Source organism: Grampus griseus (assembly GCF_964374135.1).
Source record: "Grampus griseus genome assembly, chromosome: 4".
Classification (NCBI taxonomy): Eukaryota; Metazoa; Chordata; class Mammalia; order Artiodactyla; family Delphinidae; genus Grampus; species Grampus griseus.
Genome location: NC_138997.1, coordinates 3214666 through 3236701, shown reverse-complemented (window position 1 = coordinate 3236701; position 22036 = coordinate 3214666). Strand labels below are relative to the sequence as shown.

General features: G+C 39.3%; 1 protein-coding gene across 11 annotated transcripts in view; it reads right to left on the bottom strand.

Moving 5' to 3' along the window:
- The window catches only part of RAPGEF2 (Rap guanine nucleotide exchange factor 2), a 241680-nt gene that overhangs the window by 39225 nt on the left and 180419 nt on the right, over window positions 1-22036 (bottom strand). For all 11 annotated transcript variants that reach the window (XM_082652809.1, XM_082652814.1, XM_082652813.1 and 8 more), the window contains 2 exons: window positions 15680-15811; window positions 5740-5917 (listed from right to left, as the gene is read on the bottom strand). In XM_082652809.1, the coding sequence (XP_082508935.1) occupies window positions 5740-5917; window positions 15680-15811 (310 nt within the window). The remainder of the gene's footprint in view (window positions 1-5739; window positions 5918-15679; window positions 15812-22036) is intronic.

Genomic DNA, 22036 nt, shown 5'->3' with positions numbered 1-22036 from the left:
CTGTGGAAATGGTGACATTTCCTTGTTGATTCAGGAGCAACAGGACACAGTGCAGTTCAAATTCCAGTGGGAATGAAGAAATTAATAAACTTCAAATGGGGAATTTCTATTGAAAATGAGCTGTGATCTTATTAAGGCTTATTAAGGGATGAAATGATACGCTGAAATGAAACAGAGCTCTGACAATTCTCTAGAAAGTCAGTAGGTCCATTCCGGTGCCTCTGGGGCGAGTGGATGCCCCAAACACACAGCAGAAACAACCACCTTCACTCTAAAGATACTCCAGGATTTAGAAACCAGGGAATATCCTTCTGTGGGTCAGACAAATCCATAAAAAGTAATCCATTAACAAGTTTACAACATTATATGATAAAGGCGAATGAAAATGGATATATTATCTCTGATCCCACAGATGGACGAAAACAAAGTTTGCTCACTCTTCCTATGGGCAATGCTGTGGACAAACAGCTTCTTCTTGGTAAGAACTCCTTACTAAGTTCTTTCCTCACTCCTCACCATGGCTGTAAGAGATGCATGGTTTCTTTTTCATTTCACAGGGAGGAAACCGTGTGGCTCAAAGGCATATAATTAGGAAGTGGCAGTGACACGATTCAGGACTGTGTCTCCATGCTCAGGCTGGGCATCACAGGTGGTGATAAAGACCACAGGGCGTGTGTCAGCCTGTGAACACTTACTAGCTGAATTACTTTGGGGAAGATGATTCATTTCCTTAAGGCGTGTTTCTCTCATTTGGAAAAGAATGAGATAATACCCACCTTACTGGACAGTTCTGAGGATCAAAAGGAATGAAGATGATAAAGTCCTCAGCAGAGAGTAGATATGCAATACATGAGAACTGCTGTTATTACCATTATTATTATATTCATGGTATCGTTCAAACTTTTGGCTAAGTAAAAATTCTACTACATTTTTCTTGTCTGCACATAATGATACTGTCCCTGTGCTCATTCCTGCTCTCTATTAGGATTTAGTGACAAGTTTTGTGTTGTTGGATATAGTTTGTTAATTGCAAAAACAATGTATAATATAAAGATATGTTCTGTGAAAACATGACTTTTCCACAAGGTCAGACTAGGCGGTGTTTTCTGGTCCAGGTTGGTAACGTCTGTTCTGCTTAGACCCTACGTCATCCCTCCTGTACAAGACTTTTCATTACGGGGGTGGCTCTGGTAATCAGAAAGAATAACAGTGATACGTGGTACCCAGGGATTCTGTCCAACAAGACAGCGTTCTTCAACTTGACCCAGACCGATGCGTCAGGACATCAATTTACTGTTGCAACCAGCATTTTTAAAAGAGTAGGAGCGAGAGTATCAAAGTACATCAGTTACAGAAAGAATAAGTTCTGTTGAGTGAAACTTTCATTTCTGGAATGAGAAGATGTGTTGGTGTCCCGTCATAAAATATGTTTATGCCTGAGGGCAGCTATAAGGCAATTCTGAATAGCACCGCAAGAGATGACCCATACCTACTATCTGCGGGAGGTGGGACTCAGTGTTTTACAAATGCACTGGCTTTTTGACATGAAACGTAAAGGCAAATGAACAAATCGTGGTCCTCTGGCTGGCACACCCCCGTTAGTTCTGCTGTTACCAGCCTCTGTTCTCTTCGGCTGTCACACCCCACACCCCTCACTGTAAGGTATTAAAATACTAGCTATAGGGATTAGAACACCATTTCATTTTTTTCCTCTCCTAGTGAGAGCTAAATTTCCTTGGACAAGAAGAGATGCACGCTCTTAAGAAAAATACGAGACCAGAAATTGTCAGAAATGTTCTAAATTTAACATGTTTAGACAGTAATAAAAGTCAAATTACCACCACACACGACAGGAGAATATGAAGCATATGAATATGAAGTATAAAACGTATTCACTAGTACTTGCAGCAATGATTTGAAGTGCTTGCACGCACAGTTGTCTTGCTTTCTCGCAGTTTCCTACTCCATTAGTGGGTCATGAAATCAATTTGTGATATGTGAGTAATGATTAACATTAACAGAAAATATCTGTGTATCACATATAAGGATAAATAATAAAGGAGACAGAGAAGATAGAATAACAGTAAATGTATATAATTCTCCAGGCTCAGTTGAAAAATTAAAAATAAACACTTAACCAGACAACATCCAAGTATTTTTAAAACTCTCAAAAACTCAATAATGGTATCACTGGTTTTGTGATAGCTTGTATTCTATCGTGTATTACACTGGAGGACTACAGCAATTAAAAAAAATAAAGAATTTATATCACCAATCTTTAAAAAAATAATAAATATAAAATGGAAGCATTTGACTACAGCAGCTCAACATAAACCCTGATGATGCCCCAGGAAGCATAGAGTTACAGGGATTATGTCAGCCAAGAATTCAGAGCGTGGAATGAGCACTGAGATAGTTCCCAGGACGTATGGAGAGAAGCAGTGTGGAAGGGAGAAACAGGACAGCTTTATTCTACACGGCTTGGAAGAATCTGTCTGGATAATACATTAATGTGATCTATCTTACTTTGTTAGGGAAGAAATATTCCTGTTTATGAAAAATATTAGACATTCAAAAAAACTTTTTTCTAGTCAATGTAACACAAAGAAAAGTTAAATAATCAACTTACAGACACCAGAAGCTTTAGTCAATTCAGAAAATTCTTATCTTACTGCTTTGGTTTAATTTTATATAAGAAATAATTAATATTAAGATTTTTTTTAAAAACCTGTGGATTTGTATGTGTGTGTGGTACACCAAGTGGGGAAAAAAAAAGGAATTCTTTGAAAGGGATCAAAGTAGTTCTCTACCTTAATGTGTGAAGGCCTCAAAACCAAAAATATTAAATTTGGAACCATTCAATAACTGAGTACCTACAGAGTTACGAGTTGAAGCGCAAAAATCAATAATGTCCCTTTCTTCAAAGTACTGAAACAAAGGTATACCCAAGAATCTGTGGGAACCCAAAGGGAATTCCTGCAGTTTTAAAAACATGATTAAATATTAGCAATTTTTAAAAATTTAGTTATTTATTTTTGGCTGCGTTGGGTCTTCGTTGTTGTGCACGGGCTTTCTCTAGTTGCGGCGAGCGGGGACTACTCTTCATTGCGGTGTGTGGGCTTCTCATTGTGGTGGCTTCTCTTGTTGCGGAGCATGGGCTCTAGGCGCATGGGCTTCCGTAGTTGTGGCATGCAGGCTCAGTAGTTGTGGCTTGCGGGCTCTAGAGTGCGGGCTCAGTAGTCGTGGCGCACGGGCTTAGTTCCTCCGTGGCATGTGGGATCTTCCCAGACCAGGGCTCGAACCCATGTCCCCTGCATTGGCAGGCGGATTCTTAACCACTGCACCATTAGGAAGTCCCTAGACCTTATCTTTCGTGATAATGATTTACTATTTTAAATAAAAATATATTTGATAGGAGCATGCATCTGAGTTATCACTGTTTACAAGCGTATTGGCAGTATTCAACTGTAAGTAATTCATCCAGAGATTATATCAACAAGCACACTAAAAAAAAAAAAATAGTGTGGTGTTCATTTGTAGGAATCAGCATAGCTCTTGCTTTCTAGAAATTCTGAGAGAGAAAACTTCTCAGATATGAAGTGAAAGTCTTAAATTTCCAAGAATAACATGCTACATGTATTTGCATAATCGTTAATTTTCTTCCATAACGATACTAACATGAGCATACTCAAAAAAGGATAACCTCCATGTCAATCTGTTCATAAGCAGTGTTCAATCTAATTTTTTAAAAACCCTATGAGCAAGGATTCTTAAGATGGGAAACCAAACACACTTCCAATTTCATTCTCTCTTTACAATAAAGCGATTTTGAAAAAGAAGTAGGATCTTGAAGTCAAACGTATGGTTGCCGAAGGGGAAACATAGGAGGGAGGGATAAATTGGGAGACTGGGATTGACACACACACACACACACACACACACACACTACTGTATATAAAATGGATAACAAATAAGGCCCTGCTGTATAGCACAGGGAACTCTACTCAGTACTCTGTAATGGCCTATACGGGAAAAGAATCTGAAAAAGAATGAACATACGTATATGTGTAACTGATTCACTTTGCTGTGCACATGAAACTAATGCAACATTGTAAGTCAAATATACTCCAATAAAAAGTTTTTTAAAAATGAAAAAGAAGCGGGCAAGGACAAAGAGAATAAGGGAGTGGAATAAATTTTGGACAGTGGAAATCAGATGAACGTGTGGTATCAGTCTGGAGGAAGCTAAACCCTACGTCTTCAGGGATGCAACAGGACCACTTCACTTCATGCTGCGGAAGCCTCAGAAGACCTGTGACTAAGAGCACATCAGGACCGGGGAGTGGACCAGGTGGAGGAGGGGGTGGGCTAACCTGAGGAGGGACAGGGATGGGCATGTGAGAAGCAGCTACGTCCTTTCCTCCAACAGAAATCTAGAGGTTAATGCCCCCAGAAGGGTGACGGCAGAGGCACTTCTGTGCTGGGGGTGCAGGCACGGCTGGCTTCCCACCACCTCCTTCGGGTCTGAACTTCTAAAAGGGTGTTGACAGTCCTTCCTTCCTACAACAGCCCCCTGTTCGCTGCACTCCCCGAAATATCTCCCCCACTTTATTCCTCAGACCCCAGCAGGACCAGGGCTCCCTGTTTGGTTCCCACTGGTCTGCCAGGACCTAGGAAACCCTCAGTCCACACAAGGCGCTCAGTCACATCCGCCGATGACCGAATGCTCACTCCACACAGCAGTCATCTCTAAAGAGCTAGCGATTCCTATCAATGGCTTTAGTTATATTTTAGATACCTAATCCAAGGTTCTCGTTTTCCATCTTTAATTCCCTAGCATACGTGCAGTGCTTAAACGGTACAAGGGCCTCCTCATACATGATACTGGCTCCCTTAAAACACAAGCAACCGGCCACTCACATACGATGATGCCCATACTGTCCTATATCTAATCCCACTAGACCCAGTTCCTTGAATTTCTTTCAAATACATATTGGCCCAAAAAGAGCCGACGGTGTGGAAGAGCAGACAATCAGATTCCAGACCTACGGGGCAGAGATGCTCTCAGAGGAAGCTGCTCTCACTGCCCCCGGCATCTAAGGAAGGAGCAGGGCCCATCAGGCAGGCATGAACGCTACAGCACCATTGCACAGTCAACTGTTGCTCTGACGGCAAAGCCGGGTAAAGGCAACCCCGGGGAAGGAAAAAGTGGACACAAAGCCACTTAGACTCTTAACCTGAGGGTGCACTTAAAGCCTCAACCCCCAGGTTCACGCGGGGCTCACTTGACATTCTGCTCTCTTCTTCCCCTGAGGCTCACCTTCCTACGGAACCAGAGAAGAAGAAAAGTCATTTGCATGACGGTTTTCCCGACCACCACCCGACTGATGTTCACACAAAGAAAAACTCAAGCTTCCTAGAAATAGTGCGCGCAAGACGATTAATAGAAGTAATGATGTTTGGAAGACTATATTTATTTTTTTTGTCCGAGAGTAAGCTAAGGAACGGCTCGTGTGGAAGGGTTTTATTAGCAACTTTTATTAGCTGTAGTCTCCTGAAGCTATGGCCTGAGTAAAATTAATTGTTTCAAAAATGTTTTCAACAACAAATGCCAAGGAACACTGACTGATACATTAATGACCTTTCAGAGCCTACTATTCTTGGGCTCCGTTGTATTACACAGTCTTACCTCTGAATTCTTTAAATTGCTATGAGATTCGTTTTCTCGCCCAGACTTACCGATGTCATCATCTGTCCTGTCGATGGGGTCTTTCTCCAGGCAGTCTCGCACGATGTCCCTGCTCATCAGAGGGTCCGAGGCTCTCTCGATGTCCTCTTCGTCATCATCATCTTCAGAGTCCACTGCTGTCTCCGGTAACCCACTCAGGTCCATCTCACCAGCCTCACTTTCTGTGGCCTTAAAACAGACCCCAAATAAATAGATAGATGTATAGACAGACAGACAGACCAACTTTCTTAAGGAAATCTTTTGTGCCCAAAAGAAATAAAAACAAGTCTAGTTCGAAATATTGTTTTTTCTCATATTAACTTTCCATAACTAAGTTACACGTATTCAATGTTAACAAACAGTCGTGCACTAGGCACTACAGAAAAGAATTACTTCAACAAAATATGAGTGATTTTTATCACTGCTGGAATTTGTAGTTAGGATTAATGACTATCAATAATTCTGATTACCTGTCGTACGGCATTTGAAACATCGTAGAATAAGAAAAAGGCAGTATCTGTTTTCACTCCATTTTTCAAAGAGAATGGCTTAAGCTAAGAGCTTAAGGGTGACAATTAATTCTGAGCAATTCCTTCCCCCAAAGAACAGGTGTAGACTTATTAATGCCAAGAAGACTGAACCACTTCTCTCTTATTAGACAGTCTTTGTGAAAAAGTGAATCCCAAATCAAAGGTGACCTGATAACTATGCAAACAAAACATTAATAATTACTTTGATGACCCCAGTGTCCACCCTCCAACTATACATCACCAAAGGTGTGAAAGACCCTACATGCCTGTAGGTGACACAGTCTTTCTTCCCATTGCTCAACACCGCTGAGTGCAGCACAGACCAAACGTCAAGTAATCAAGATCAAGAAAGAATGAGGCAAACGTAAAATTAGCTCAGGAACGTCTGAAGGAACCAGGTATAACAGGAATGAAGAGAAGGAAGGAAGTCTAAGAATGCTACTGTCTTTATTCATAGCTGCAAATCTGTAGCGACTCTCTGGTGCTGAAAAAATGTTAAATAAATGCAATGACCCAATCTCTTAAATTTTTTAGAATTTGTTTTTAATTCTGGAAAGGGACTCCAAGGCCTGTTATGGTTCTGTGATTAAAAACAAATGTTTAGTCTGAATCAAGAGTCACAAGTTTCAAAATGGTCTCTTCTGCTGAGCTATCTCAAGTATAGATGCACTATCCTTTCTAGGCTATTTTATATGCTTTTGTAATGATCATCTCAACGATCATGTACTATGTATCATATTGGCCTCACTTGACATATGTACCCAGAATTTACTAACTGCTTAAGCACACTAAGAATGAGTACAATTAAGTATCAACTATATCCATTTTGAACATCATAAACGTGGTTTTCCAGATAAAATAGTAAACGCTTAGAAACGCTTTACTATAAAACTATTAATTTTGTAGAAGACATAAAGTTTACCAACTTCAAATAACTCACAGTCCACATGATTTTCAAAGACAATAAAGACATCTTATTTTGAAGAATAGGCAAATACAGATTAAAATAAATAAATGAACGATGAAAATATAAAACGCTGAACCTAATAACAGAGAGCCAACATCAAATACTGACAACGTGCCAGGAACTCTGCTCTAAGTGCTTCACATGCATTGACTTGTTTAACCCTTCAACAGTCCTATGAAGTGAGTCACTGACTTTTACTATTCTCCAAACATATAGGTAAAAAGAAACTATTTCTCCAAGATCATGTTGCTGGTAATTGTGGAATCAAGAACAGAGCCAGGAATTCCAGCTCCAGAGTCATAACTACAACCTAATCTGCCTCTTTGTAAGAGATACTTAACACATGAGTGCAGCTTATAGAAGGATCTATACTTTTTCTATCATTTAGTTTATATCAATGTTTAAAGAATAAATTGTATTATTTAAAAATTTTTTTTAAGAACACATATATTTGTTTGTTTTGGCTGCTCTGGGTCTTAGTGGCGGCATGAGGGATCTTCGCTGCCGCGCATGGACTTCTTAGGTGCGGCATGCAAACTCCTAGTTGCGGCACGCACGCAGGATCTAGTTACCTGACCACGGATTGAACCTGGGCCCCCTGCATTGGGAGCATGGAGCCTTACCCACTGGACCACCAGGGAAGTCCCATATTATTTTCTTATCAACAAAGTTTCAGCTTTCTGAAGTCTTGGTTTATATCACAGAATATTTAATTCTACATTTTGAAGCAATACAAGTATGTGTTAATATTTTCTGAAGTTTAACAAAAAGAATTTTAATCACATTTCAGTTCCTTACGTACGATTTCCTGAACGTACATTATACCGTACGTTATAAGAATTATCACACATTATAAGAAAAACCTATGGGGAAAATAGTTGAAGACAGAATACCTAATGAAGACAGCATGAGTGAAAATGGAAAGTCTAACCTCTACAAAAGCTCTTTCAGCAGTGGCCTTAGTGAATACTGCTGCTTGGGTAGGACCACGGTGAGCAGAGATGCTCCAGGTGGGACAGCAACATGGCCTTGCAGCCAAGGCCAGAGAGTTAATTAATTGTGGCACAGTCAGCAGCGCACCTCTCATTTATGAGTTTTTTAAAAACCGAAGTATAGTTGATTTACAATGTTGTGTTAGTTTCTGGTGGACAGCAAAGTGATTCAGTTATACATATACATGCATATTCTTTTTCATATTGCTTTCCATGATGGTTTATTACAGGATGTTGAGTATAGTTCCCTGTGCTCTACAGTAGCATCTTGTTGTTACCTATTTTATACACAGCAGTGTGTATCTGCTCATATCTCTAACTTAAATCATCTCTAGATTCCAGAATGACACTGAAACAGCATTGGATGTGATACGGTATGCCAAGGCTGTGAGCAGAGAAACTAGGCCAATATTATTGTTATCACCACCTTATTTCTAACGCCTACAAATGTGACAATTTGCTAATGGTTGCTATGAGTACATTTTCACCTCAGTTTCATCTTAACATCAAAGATTATTATTCATCACCTTATATTTTCAAAGATACAATCAGTCCTCTATATCCACATTCTTTAATATTAGCCTAGAGTGAAGAGGCACTACTGAAGATAAAAATAAGAACAAAACACTTTTTTTTTTTTTTTTTTTTTTTGCTGTACGCAGGCCTCTCACTGTTGTGGCTTCTCCCGTTGCGGAGCACAGGCTCTGGACGCGCAGGCTCAGCGGCCATGGCTCACGGGCCTAGCCGCTCCACGGCATGTGGGATCTTCCCGGACCAGGGCATGAACCCGTGTCCCCTGCATCAGCAGGTGGACTCTCAACCACTGCACCACCAGGGAAGCCCAGAACAAAACACTTTTAAGTAATATAACTATATAACTTAAGGTTTTTCTTAACTTTTAAACATCTAACGTATGGTAAGAGATGAAAGATATATTTTACACCATCCCAAAGAAATCATTCCTATCATTTGAATGAATGATATTTAAGTCTTAAATAGAACAAAAAGATTTTCCAATGTGAGTTGGATTAATCTCTCCAAAACTGAACCCACCACCCCATCTGTGTAAACAATCATTAGTTGTTTTCTATTCCTGTTATGTGTATTCCATTGCTTAAGAAACTATTCATAAAATAACATTTATGAAACCAGTAACTTAGAAGATTATTTTTATTTAAAATAAATACCCATGTTTTAGAGACACAAATGTAGAGTACAAATGTATGGACACCAAGGGGGGAAAGCAGGGGGGTGGTGGTGGGTGGGATGAACTGGGAGGTTGGGATTGACATATATACACGAATATGTATAAAACAGATAACTAATAAGAACCTGCCGTATTAAAAAAATAAAATAAAATTCAAAATAAAATAAAATACCCATTTTTATTTTAAAATACTACAGAATTCCTTTTAATAATACATCTTAAATAGAACTCAATGAACAAGTTTTTGGGAATCTACTAATTTCGTGAACAATGAGACCCTTGGAGACTGAGTGGAGTCCAAGGTTTAGTGAGCACTGACTGGTCTGTGGCGGGTGGGGAGAGGGCTAAACCTGAGTGCGCGGAACCTGGGACGCACTGGATTTACATCCGCTGAATGAACAGACAAAGCAGAGGTTAGTGGTTCAAATCTCAGCTCTAGCATTCATCAAGAGGCTTTATCAAAGTCGCTGATCCTCTGTAGACCCAGTTTTGTCACCAGGAAGCTGGAGTTACATTTCACCATTCAAAGGATTGTTCTTGGATCGAATATGGGGAAAGAAAGCCAGTTACAGGCCACATTAAAGTCCCTTCCTCAAGGGGACACGTTTCCACCTCTGTGCCGGCACCCCTCTACCCCAGCAATGAGCCTTGCACGCAATTTACACTGGCAGAATTTGCCAAAACCCCCCCGCCCCAACACTCTGTTAAATATCCCAACCCCTTACACACTGTAAAAATTTCCCTCAGGCTAACTGCACCCATTAAGTTCTGGCTAAATGGCTCACACGATAATTATAAAAACAGTGATTCTATATTGAATGACTACTGTGTATCTAGCACTACATTTGATGCTTTTAGTGCATAATAATCTTCATATCAATTCAGCAAATTAGGATTATTACCACTATTTTCCAGATGAGAAAACATGAAGGGAAACTAAATAAATTGTTCAAAACAAAACAAAACCTAGTAATTGTGCCAGGACTCAAAATCGGGTCCAACCAACACAAACTACTAAATACTTTGCACTATAATACTTCACCCAGTTTTCCAAAAGACTGTCTTCATAAAGAAAATAGTTAAAATATAATAAAGTAATAAAATGTGTCTTGCTTTGCTAAGTCATAAAACATAAAATTTACATTTGTATATAAACATAAAACACTTGCTACTTTCTAGCTTCCACCAAAGTACAATATTACTGAGATAATGCTAGACTTTAAACCCTTTCATTCTCAATAAAGATATGCACACACTTTATATTTAAAAGGTATGTGGGTAATGTGGGATTAACATACACACATTATTATATATAAAACAGATAACAAGGACCTACTATATAGCACAGGGAACTATACTCAGTATTTTGAAATAACCTATAATGGAAAAGAACCTGAAAAAGAATATACATCTATAACTGAATCACATTGCTGTACACTTGAAACTAACACAATATTGTAAATTAACTGTACTTCAATAAAAAATAAATAAATAAAAGGTATAGAACAATGTCATTTAGGCAAAGAACTCCTGTTCTAAATTAATTTATCTTCCACATATATAACATAACATAGATTTAGGTGCACAATACAGCTAAATAGTATTATTCTCAAAAAAAACTATTAATATTCTCAGATCAATGCTGAAAGCTCTATGATTTATTTAAATAAAAAGGGACTAAATATAGTTTGTTATTATGAATACAGTTCTTAAAACCAGTTTATTTGGCATTTTTAAGGATATCAAGTAAATGAAGAAACTGAGGAAATATTAAATGCCATAAAGCACTAGTGAAGTGTTAATTTTAAAAAAACAATGTAACTACTACACGTTTATCATTAAGTACTTAAAAATCATTTATGAAAAAACTTTTTGCCTATTAAATATCCCACACCCACACATATCCCCATGTTTAGGAGGGCTGCTTTATAAGTAATCTTGAAACAAACTTTGTGCAGAATTTCAAACATACGTATGTAACCCAAATAGCACCTGAGTCAGACCCTGATATAAATTTAGGCTAGAAATTTATGTTGAAGGCTAACACTGATGCTAATTTAACTGAGACAACAAAGTGAGTAGGCACTGCAGACAAAGCCATATATATGCATAAACTATGAAAATATATTTGGAAATAAGTATAATGCTTGCATTAAATCCAGTTTGTGTATCATAATTTGTGCTCTTCCTAATTTTACACTAGGAATTTTTTTTTAAATTTCAATATAGGATTTACCTAAAAGAGAAGAACAATTCTTTAAAGCTTTTAATGTAAATTGTTAGGTTTCTTTCCAAAAGCTACAATTCTAACAGGTATAAGAATGTCTATCTATAAATATTATAAGAAAGTCTGTGCTAATTTGATAGGAAAAATAGTTTCATATTTAAATCCTCATATACTCAATTACTTATGTCTTAAATATTTATTTAAGGTATAGACACGTGCATGTTCTCTTCTGCAAATTACCTACCCTTGTCCTTTGAATATCGTTATGCTATGAGTGAAGTATTTTTCTTATAATTTGCATGAGTGAGTTAAAAGTCTGACTTTAAATCTTTGTCTCAATTGCTCTTTTAATTATTAAAAGTTTTGATCATTCATTACACCATTAAGAGTTTGCTAACTCCTGGGAATCCCCGGGCGGTCCAGTGGGTAGGATTCGGCACTTTCACTGCTGTGGGCTCAGGTTCGATCCCTGGTTGGGGAACTAAGATCCCACATGCCCTGCAGAGCAGCCGCAAGTAAGTAAAGTAAAATAAGTAAGTAAGTAAGTAAGTAAGTAAATAAATACTTTCCAAAAAAGAAAAAAAAAGTTTGCTAACTCTTTATCTGGAATTTAATCTTAATTATGATACGAAGTATGGTCATTAAAGTGGGCCCCCCTCCCCCAAAGACCATTTACTGAATAATCCATCACTTCATTGATTTGAGGTTTCCTCTATTCCATATTGCATGCTTACACGTGAATTTCGTTTTGCTTGAACTCGGTTCCATCAGTCTGCCTATTTTCGTAGTTGTTTCCAGTCCGCCCAAGTCACTGCTCTGGTAATCACGCCATTTAACCGGGGCCTTACCGTGACTGGAAATTGCATTGTCTCGTGTCACCAGCTTAGGCACTCTGCTTTCTGTCACCAGTAGCCTCCCGCTTTTCAGCTCGCTTTCATCGCCTTCCAAGGCAGCCCTTTTTCAAAACAAGCGTGTTCCTCAGTCTTCCAGGCTCTCTGAGCTTCGTGCCTGGCTCTCACACTCCAGCTTCTGCCCCCTAGTCTAACACCACAGTCCCATTCCTTCCACGCGTCTTTCCTGAAGGCCTACGACTTCCTGGCCCTATTCCAGGCTCTAGAGAGAAGACGAAGACAAGACAGAGAAGTCCCTGCCTCTTGAAGCAGTCATGCTGGGGGACAGACCTAACTGAGAAAGTGACAATCACTTCAATTAAAGTCTAAAAGACCAGCCAGGGACGGGACCAACATGTAGGACCTGCGTTTCAAAGGGTAAGAACGGAAGAACTCTCTGAGAAAGCGGTCCTTGGAAACGAAGGCCGAAAGGGATCAATGAAGGCCGAAAAGGAGAGAAAATTCTGGACAGAAGGCCTGCAAAAACAAAGCCCTGCGTTACGAGGAGCCTGGCGTGCTGTGCTGCTCCGTCTGTCTTTCCACTACACTCCTTGAATAAAGAGGCGGTCCCGGGGGAAGCCGAATCTTTGCTTTCCTTGTGCTCACTGTGGAGAAAACTACTTACCAGGGCAGAGGGAAATCACTCTGTATTTGGGGGCACCTACCCAGCTGAGCCTCCGATGCTCTGGTCAATTTGCTCCCCTTCTCTCCAAAACTATGATTCCAAAATGTGTCTCTCCTTGAGACTCTCCACCTGCCAACCCTCTCACTCTGAAAGAAGGAACTCAGAGACACCAGGCAGAAACTCGCTCAACTCCCAAACTCCCCACTCCAAATCCATCATTATATGCCCCTGTTAAAAGAGAGGAGGTTTCTCTTCTTAAATAAGCTAGTGATTCCACCTTGCTCTTGAATTCCTCTCCTCCAACTCTCTCAGAAAAATTATTCAAACTTTTTCTCTCCGGCACATGGCATTCCCTGACAACCTCTTTGTATCCGTCTCCTGAGCATTTATACTCGCTCCAACGTGACAGCTTCCTCGAAGTCAGAACTGGATGCATGAGAAAGGGGTCGCCATGGGAGACAGCTGCCCATCACTGGAGCCGCTCAAGAATCAACCTGACTGACAGGAAGAGAGCAGAGGATTCAAACACAAGACTGGTCGCCAAACCAGGCGCATCTGGCAGATTTCTTCTCACCTTTAGAATTTCTGATTTAAAGACAATAGGGGATCTCTAGTCAATGTTAGTCCTACAGTCAGTAACCAAATCCTTAGTTACATCTATGGATTTTTCCTTAGGAAGGATACAAACTTAACAGGCTACATGCCTGTCATCAAGTTTGAAATGGACAGCTGTGAAACGCAACTAAAATGAATCAAAATACGCAGGGGTCCTCTTTTCCAACTACACCCCAAGATAAAGCCGGACTGCAGGCTGCAAACTCCAACCCCCATAGAACTAGGTGGAGTTCTCACCGCGGTCTGGATCCTCAGACACCCTGATGGGGGCTGGGGACAGCCAAAGTACCATCAAGAATCACACCCTTCCCCAACCTACACAAGGTAATAACACATAAAGCTAAAGTTTCCCTCAGAATACGCCTCCATAACGTATACAAACGACTCACTTCATCCTTATTATAAATTTACCTTCTAGGAGGCTCCATTCAGCCTGGAATTACACCCAAAGAACAGCAGGGGTAACTGCTACAACCTCAAGCTGTGTTCCTACTACAGGTCTTTAAAGCACGTGATCATCTCAAAGTGTAGAAGACAAAGGCTCTATCATGATGTTTCAATTAACAGAAGCTAAAGCACAACTTTTACTTCTACTGTTCGCTGTTGTATTATAAGGGATACTCTTGAATAAATGTTCAAAAAATCAACTTCTAAAAACAGGCATTATGCAAGGGGGGGGGAATAATTTTACCCTGATCCACCACCTCTTCCTCCTCTAACATTTGAAAATGGGACTACTTCCTAAAGATTTAATTACAAGCTAACCTTTAATGCCTCAAAGTAGAAACTTGAAAAGTTACTTTAAAGAGCCAGATCATTATGTTTCTTTTTGCAAAATAATAAAAAAAAGTTCTTAATCAGCTAAGAATCTGCCAATAATTGCATTTGTGGCTATCACTTATTAGCCAGTGAGCTCTCCACAACACCTCTGAATTATAGAAAAGTGGGTACCTAATGCCTCCTGAAAAGAAAATTAACTTTCTAAGATCTACTAAATTTAGGACTTAAACAGACATGTTTTGCCCTGATGGTATTCTGTTTAGATACTTTTAGTAATTTTTTAAAAAAACAGAAACTGAGAGCTGCCTGAATATATCAATGATCGTGAAACACTGTAATATTGTTAGAGAAAGGTTTTATTGCGGCCATCTCCTATCACTATTCCTAAGGAGCCTAGAATTATACTTTGTAAAGTGAGTATTACATTCTTTTTGTTTGAAACCATCTGAAATCCCATATTAGCTGTAACAAAAAAAAGGACCTTTTTTTGCATATTTCAGTCCCTTTTCCTAAATTGGCATTTTCTAAGCCAATGAACTATTCCTTAACAATTAAAATTATTTTGCTTTAAAAACATTTTTGAAATTCCATAATTCTAGTTTTTCTATCCATCACTATCATAAGAATTTATTTGAAACATGTAAGTCTATAGGTAATAAAAATAATGCAAGAAAAATAATTCAGTGATCGAATCTTAATAATCTCTTCCTTTTGTCACACCCAAGACTTTATTAAGAAAAACTTAGTATGGAAGCATAGTTCTGAAGTTTTCCCCTACAATTTTGTTCAAGAAAGGGTCATCAACCTAGTACACCTACAGTCAAATTAATAAAATATTTACAGTCCGGGGACACATTTCCATTGTAACCGCTCCATTTAAAATTCTGGTAACTGGTAATAGCAGAGGCAAATGCATTTAGACTGTAGTTCGACTTCCTAAAACAAACATACAACATACTACATGTCTGTGTGAAGCATAAACATTACCATTTTATGTCCATGTGTGCACATATAATACACACACATATATTTACCTTTAAGATTCTATCCATGAAAAATCACAGAACTCCTCAGAATACATGAAAATGAAGCGAATGACAAGGAAAACACCTTCCTACCTGGTAGATATCAGAAAGACTGCTGCTTCCAGAATCACTGGTGATGCTACATCCTGAGTGGCTGGAGGAGACGTGAGTCACCTGTGGGTGGAGACTGTCGGTGAGGTGTAGCTTTGTGAAATCTGCAGGAAGCTGGGGAAGGATCAGGAGAAACTTTGTTACAGCTGGAACCGAGAACTCCAAGCAGGCATCTACAAATTGTGTCACACTCTACTCCAGGCCAGGAAAGGTCCTTCATTTTTTAAATTCACCATGACTAAATACTGTCCTATTTACCAAAAATCACAAAATGAATTTGTAAAGTTTATGGGCATTCAATGAGCCTTAAATCATACTAAATTCAACGCTTAAGTAGGTGGGTTTGGCGGTTAAGATTAACCTGGTGAGCACTGAATTCAATGAGCTACAACTTTCAAATTATACACCAATGAGCAAATTAGTCTTCTACTATTTGTGAGCCAGCAAAGTGCAACTTTGTGGCAAGAGACAGCTTAAATAAGAAAACAGATTTGAGGTTCATGTATGCCCAAATGATGTTTAAAGGTTAAAAAGATGAGCATCTTAGAACAAAGTGTATTGTTATACAAGTAACTACACAGGCACTACGGAGAAAACAGGAAAGTATGCTCTCGGAGAACGCAGAGTCGAGAAGGTTATGGACAACATTTACCTATCACAGACACATAGATACTACTTGTTCACGTCTAAACTCCAAATACAAATTGCGTCTATTGAACAGATTTCCTCAGCATCCCCCAAGTGCTTCTATCACCCCCCATACAGCAGAGAAAATGCACTGAAAAAGGAAACATTCACCCATTCAACAAATATTTACTGAGCCCTCTTCCTCTTACTATGTGCTAGTTAGTGAATGAGATGCTAAGAAAACGCTGCCCTTAAAATCTTACATTCATAAGTTATTAGCAATTCTTTTGAATTCAAAAAGGGCACTATGTATCTATAGCATCACACTTAGAAGACACTACTGGCCAATAATAAACCTGACATTTCAAAATATATGCTAACTGACACCCTGCACACTGATAATACCTTTCTTTCCTGCTGGCATACTGATCCGATTTGGCTGCTGAATAATAAATAATAAAGACTAACTGTTAAAATCAAACTTAAGGAAGAGCTTGCCTTGGCAATACTGCCTTCTCTCCTGGGACCCTCATCCCTCCTCCTCTTCCAAAACCAAGATGTCACTTCACAGTTTAGAGTAAGTCCCATAGGGGACGTGATGCAGGTTCCTGACACCCAGAGCCATTCAGACCTGGCTCAATAAACAGATTACGACACTTAATAGTACTGAACACACGGATGGACTTGGAAGGCATTGTGCTAGGTGAAATAAGTGAGACAGAGAAGGGCAAATGCAGTATGACATCACCTACATGTGGAATCTAAAGAAGTATAACAAAGTAGTGAATATAACAAGAAAGCAGCAGACTCACAGATACAGAGAACAACTAGTGACTAGTGGCTGCCAGTGGCGGGTGGAGGAGAGGGGTGGGCATGGGATGGGCTCAAGGATGTACTGTACAATGTGGGGAATATAGCCTACATTTTGTAATAACTGTAAATGGAAAGCAACCTTTAAATTGCATAAAAAATAAAAAAATTAAATTAAAAAAATTTAAATAGTAAAATTATACCCCTTCAGAAAAAAAACCATTTAATGCAGTCTGCAGAGAAATAATATTTGTAACATCACGGGAGACAAAGTATACAAAGAAAAGATTTAAACATAAATTTATTGGGGGGCATATAAACAGATGCTAAATAAACAGATAAAAAGGCATATGTTGGAGAAGCTCAGAGAAGTGAGATGTTTATTCAAATGTGTGAAATCATTGCAAGAATGATGTATATCTCACTATGAATGTTTTTTTAACTGATAATTGAAGATGATTTGAAAGAGATAAAACTGGGAAAGTAACAATTTCCCTGCAAGGAACAGATAGGCGAAAACCCCCAAATTTGAGAATTTATATATTTTATTCACAATGTAGAATAGCGAAATATTTCCAGGATTTCTTCAGGAACAGTCTGAAGACAAAAGTTTGCCAAGCTGTATTTTACTTGTAGCTGAGTGATACATGTCAGATAGTAAAACAATGGGTTCAAAGCCAGGATAAACACCCTTGCTCATCTTGGCTACGTTTCGTTGAACGCAGTCACTCACCACAAAAGGCAACTGAAGAACCAAGACTCCGTAGCTCAGCGACTTTAAAAGGCATCAGTCGATACACGTACTTACAGAACAATAAACTGATTTTTACCGATTATCTTTTATAGAGATGACTCAGGTCGCCATGTGCCACACAGTGTGATTTTTAAAACTTAACTTGAATATGTCAAATAAAGATGTATCCATCTGATGAAGTTTTACTCACCAGTTATTGACTCAAGTCTCGCAGGACAGTGTCCATCAACTGGTCGTCTTTCCTGACTAAATGCACTGTGGGGAAAGCACAGCAGCCTTCGAGCTCTAAAGCTCTAAACAGATTGTGGAGTGTGGACAGACAGTCCACAATCTACTCATCTACGCTCACTCAGACCCACAAAGAGCAGAATTACGTGGCTTTGTTAAGCTAAGAACCATAAAGTCTGTGTGTAAAGAGAAAAGAAGAAACGCTTTCATTCTTAAGAATTCAATTCTACTTTAGAAATACTTATTAAGTATCTGCTATGTCAGACACTCTGTTAGGGACAGGAAATATCAAGGTGAATAAGACACCCCCAATTCCAAATGTAAATTCTACTACCTAAAAAGTCATTGTAGTAGGTGTCAGGCACAATAGAAAAATAAGTCAAACACTCTTTGTTTTTGGCCACGCTGCACGGCTTGCAGGATCTTAGCTCCCTGACCAGGGATCGAACCCCAGTCCCCTGCAGTGGAAGCACGGAGTCCTAACCACTGGACCGCCAGGGAACTCCCTCAAACATAGTTTTTTAAACGTGGCTTTTGATCTCCCCACCACCACTTGTGTTCTTTGAAGACAATGAAATGATGTTAAAGTTAATGCATATAAAATTCAGTATTAGCTAAATATCTCTTTGTACGAGAACAGATGCCATGCTTGAGAAAGCTTCGCATTTTTCCCCATAGATGGGGATGAGAGTCCCGTGATTAAACGCTATCAACAGGCCACGTCGGCCACGGCTGTGGAATGGGAGGGGTGTGGAGCTTGTCTGCCCGAGAGAAGAGGGCCTGAAATGCATGGGTGCGGCCCAGCCTCACACTCTACAGACTGGAGACCTGAGCCCAGGCCTAAGGGAAGCGGCTCTTTCAGAGGGAAACGAACCAGCCGGGAGCTGGGAGTCAGGGTGCAAACACAGGCACAGGCACCGCGTTCAACCTCAGGGCAAAAGGGTAACGCCGAATGCTGGGAGCCAGTAACTCACTGTCGGAGCAAAACATACCAAAGCAGGGGGCCACACGCCAAGGACAAAAGACTCACTTGTCCCAGCTTTTCTACGCTTGATCCCAGGCCTTTTTAAGTTACTATCACCATGCTGTTTGATCAAATTTCCGATTAAATGGGCTGGGAATTATCTTGCGGCTCTAGCCACCACTTATAACAGAAATTCTGCTCAACAGTAAGAAAATTTTTTGAAGCTGGGGCTATACGCAGTAGCTACCTGAATAAAATTAAATAATAATTAAATAAATTAAAGGGGAAATTAATATATTTTATACATTTTGATCTTAACACCAATATATTCAATATTTAACAGCAATTCATTACGAACGCAATTCAAGGAAGTCTCTTATATTTTTCTTGTTGTCATTTAAATGCTTTTATTTTCATATTTGATTGTATGAATATATCACTGCTCACATTTTTCCTGGATCAAGCAATCTGTATTCCTAAAGACAGGGCACTTGTGAATCACAATTGTAACAAACTAGCGTCAGGCAAATGACTGAATCACAGCTTCACCAGGAACACTATTAATTACATAAGAAACAACAATGGTAATACGTATTTGAATCAGATTCTTAAATGCATAAAGTAAGCATAAACAATATTAATCCCAGTTTTGTAAAATCTGGGTATCAATTAAATGGTAGCTGGTTTTGTTTTCTTTTTTGGGAGAAACAGGGGTGCTCTAACAATTAGCTTTAAGTAAGAAGTACTAGGGAAGACTTAAGGCTCATATACGAACAGGCATTTGATAGCCTTTGGTTTATTAATTAATGATTGGCATTCATAAAAGTACCGGCTAATAAATGAACTCTGTTTTGAACATAAATTCAGTGAGTGAGGACGCCTTGAAATCTCTGACACCGCTAAATAAATACTTTGCTGAACTGGTAAAATTCCTCAAAGTGGTGCTAACATAGTAGAGACTAGGGCATTTCCTTTCTTCCCCCTCCTTCTCTCCCCCCAAAAACTTCTTAGGTTTATGTTTTCCAGCTCTACAAGAAAGGGCTGCTATACCACTGGTAATACATTGGTACATTACACTGGTGATGTATATCACTGGTAATACATTGGTACCTTACACTGGTGATGTAATGGAAACATAGTAGAGTTGTATGTCCCATGATGCATTAGCACCATAGGACTGCTGAGAAACCCAACGGTTCAAAACTAAACAAAACAAAAAAACACTGTCACCATCAGTTGAAATTTACCTCACTAAAAATTTCCCAACGAACCCCAGAATCCCTTTTATTTCAAGAAATTGCTACAACAGAACACACAAGGTTTGGGGTAACGGTTAGAATCTATCCAATCCTCCCTGGCAGTTCACCTTGAGTAACAACAGTACTAAGGTCAACTGAGTATCACACTCAGTGACTGAACACCAGCTTCACGTTAAGACGCAACACTAAGAGTTTACCCAAATGAGTGCTGTTCTCCCCAGGTCATCCCTGGAGCTCTGTGAGCGCTTTCCATACTCATATTTTCAGGCTCTGAGGGGAGGAGCTGGTATATTCCTGGACACATTGCCCATTTTTTCCTGAGGTGCCAGTGAAAATACAGTCTCCTCTACTTCCCATTCATTCATCATTTATTAAAGACCTGTGTGGTGAGGATTAAGTGAACGACTGGGTAGAAAGCACTCAGAGGAGAGCCTGGCACCCAGAACCAGACAGAAGGGTGTCGGCCATGAACCACCACGTGCAGATTCGCGGAAGACACAGGGGCTCCCAGCTGTGCATTCCTGCATCTGGAATCTAGTCTGGATGCCAGCAGGGACGGAGCTGCTCTCAGAAAGGGCCTCAGGGGCCAGTCATCACCCAGCTCCAGACACTGTTCCTTCAACCACGGTGGGACTCAGGTTGTACTTTAAAAGCAAGTCATATTTTCTCTCTGTGTACACGCACACACACACAGCTTTTCTTTTACTAAAACTGATCTTTTCTAATACGACGAGTTCCGACACGCTCTGACCTATTTCTACATACAGCTTGCATAGGCAGGAATATTATTTGGTAGCTCGTTTTAAAGACCACTTTATACTGTGGTCAACTTTTATTTCTCTACCCCATAATATTTCTTTAGGAACACCAGAAAAAGTAAGCATTTGGACTCCTGAATATTATTCATCAGAAATCAGTTTTACTTCTCTCACATCCCATTAAGACGTGCTCAAGACCCAGGACTCATCCTTGAAATAATACTTCATGCATCAGTACTCCACAAAGCAAAGAGAAAGATTTCTGCACAGTATACAGTTTCTTTCGTTTGTAAATATACATCAAGGCAAGAAACAAAGCTTTCCCCAAAGGGTCGTGAGATAATAATTTAATAAACTGATAGATTTAATACTATTTCTCATTAAAATACATCTAGACATTTTTAAATACTGGTATGACTATGCTTTAAAGGAACGAACGGTTCAACAAAAATTTGCTTTATATTTACTGGAGAAACCTGCCAAAAGATTAGCAATTTGTAAGAACTTAATATTCTCCCAGCTTCCTGGCAGGCTCAAAAGACGTAAGTCTCATTGTACATATCAAGTTATCTTCTGTTCAACTTCCTGCTAAGTCAAGCAACCCTGAGCAAGTTGATTAACTTCTGTGCACCTTAGTTTCCTCTGTAAAATGAACGTAACATTGTCCAGTGACTAAATGAAATAACCTGTAGAATCCACCTGCAGCTGTCTCTCTCCCTTTCCATTCCCTCTGCCATTTTTCCATCTTAGGTCAGATAGTTTCCAAATTCAATGGGAAAAAAAAAAAAAACTAACTTATTTTTGACACTCTCATACCTAATACCACCATTATAGTATTTTACTTATTATATATATTTCCCCCAAAACTCTACATATTATATTTTATTTTTTAAATATTTTTTGATGTGGACCATTCTTAAAGTCTTTTTATATGTTAGA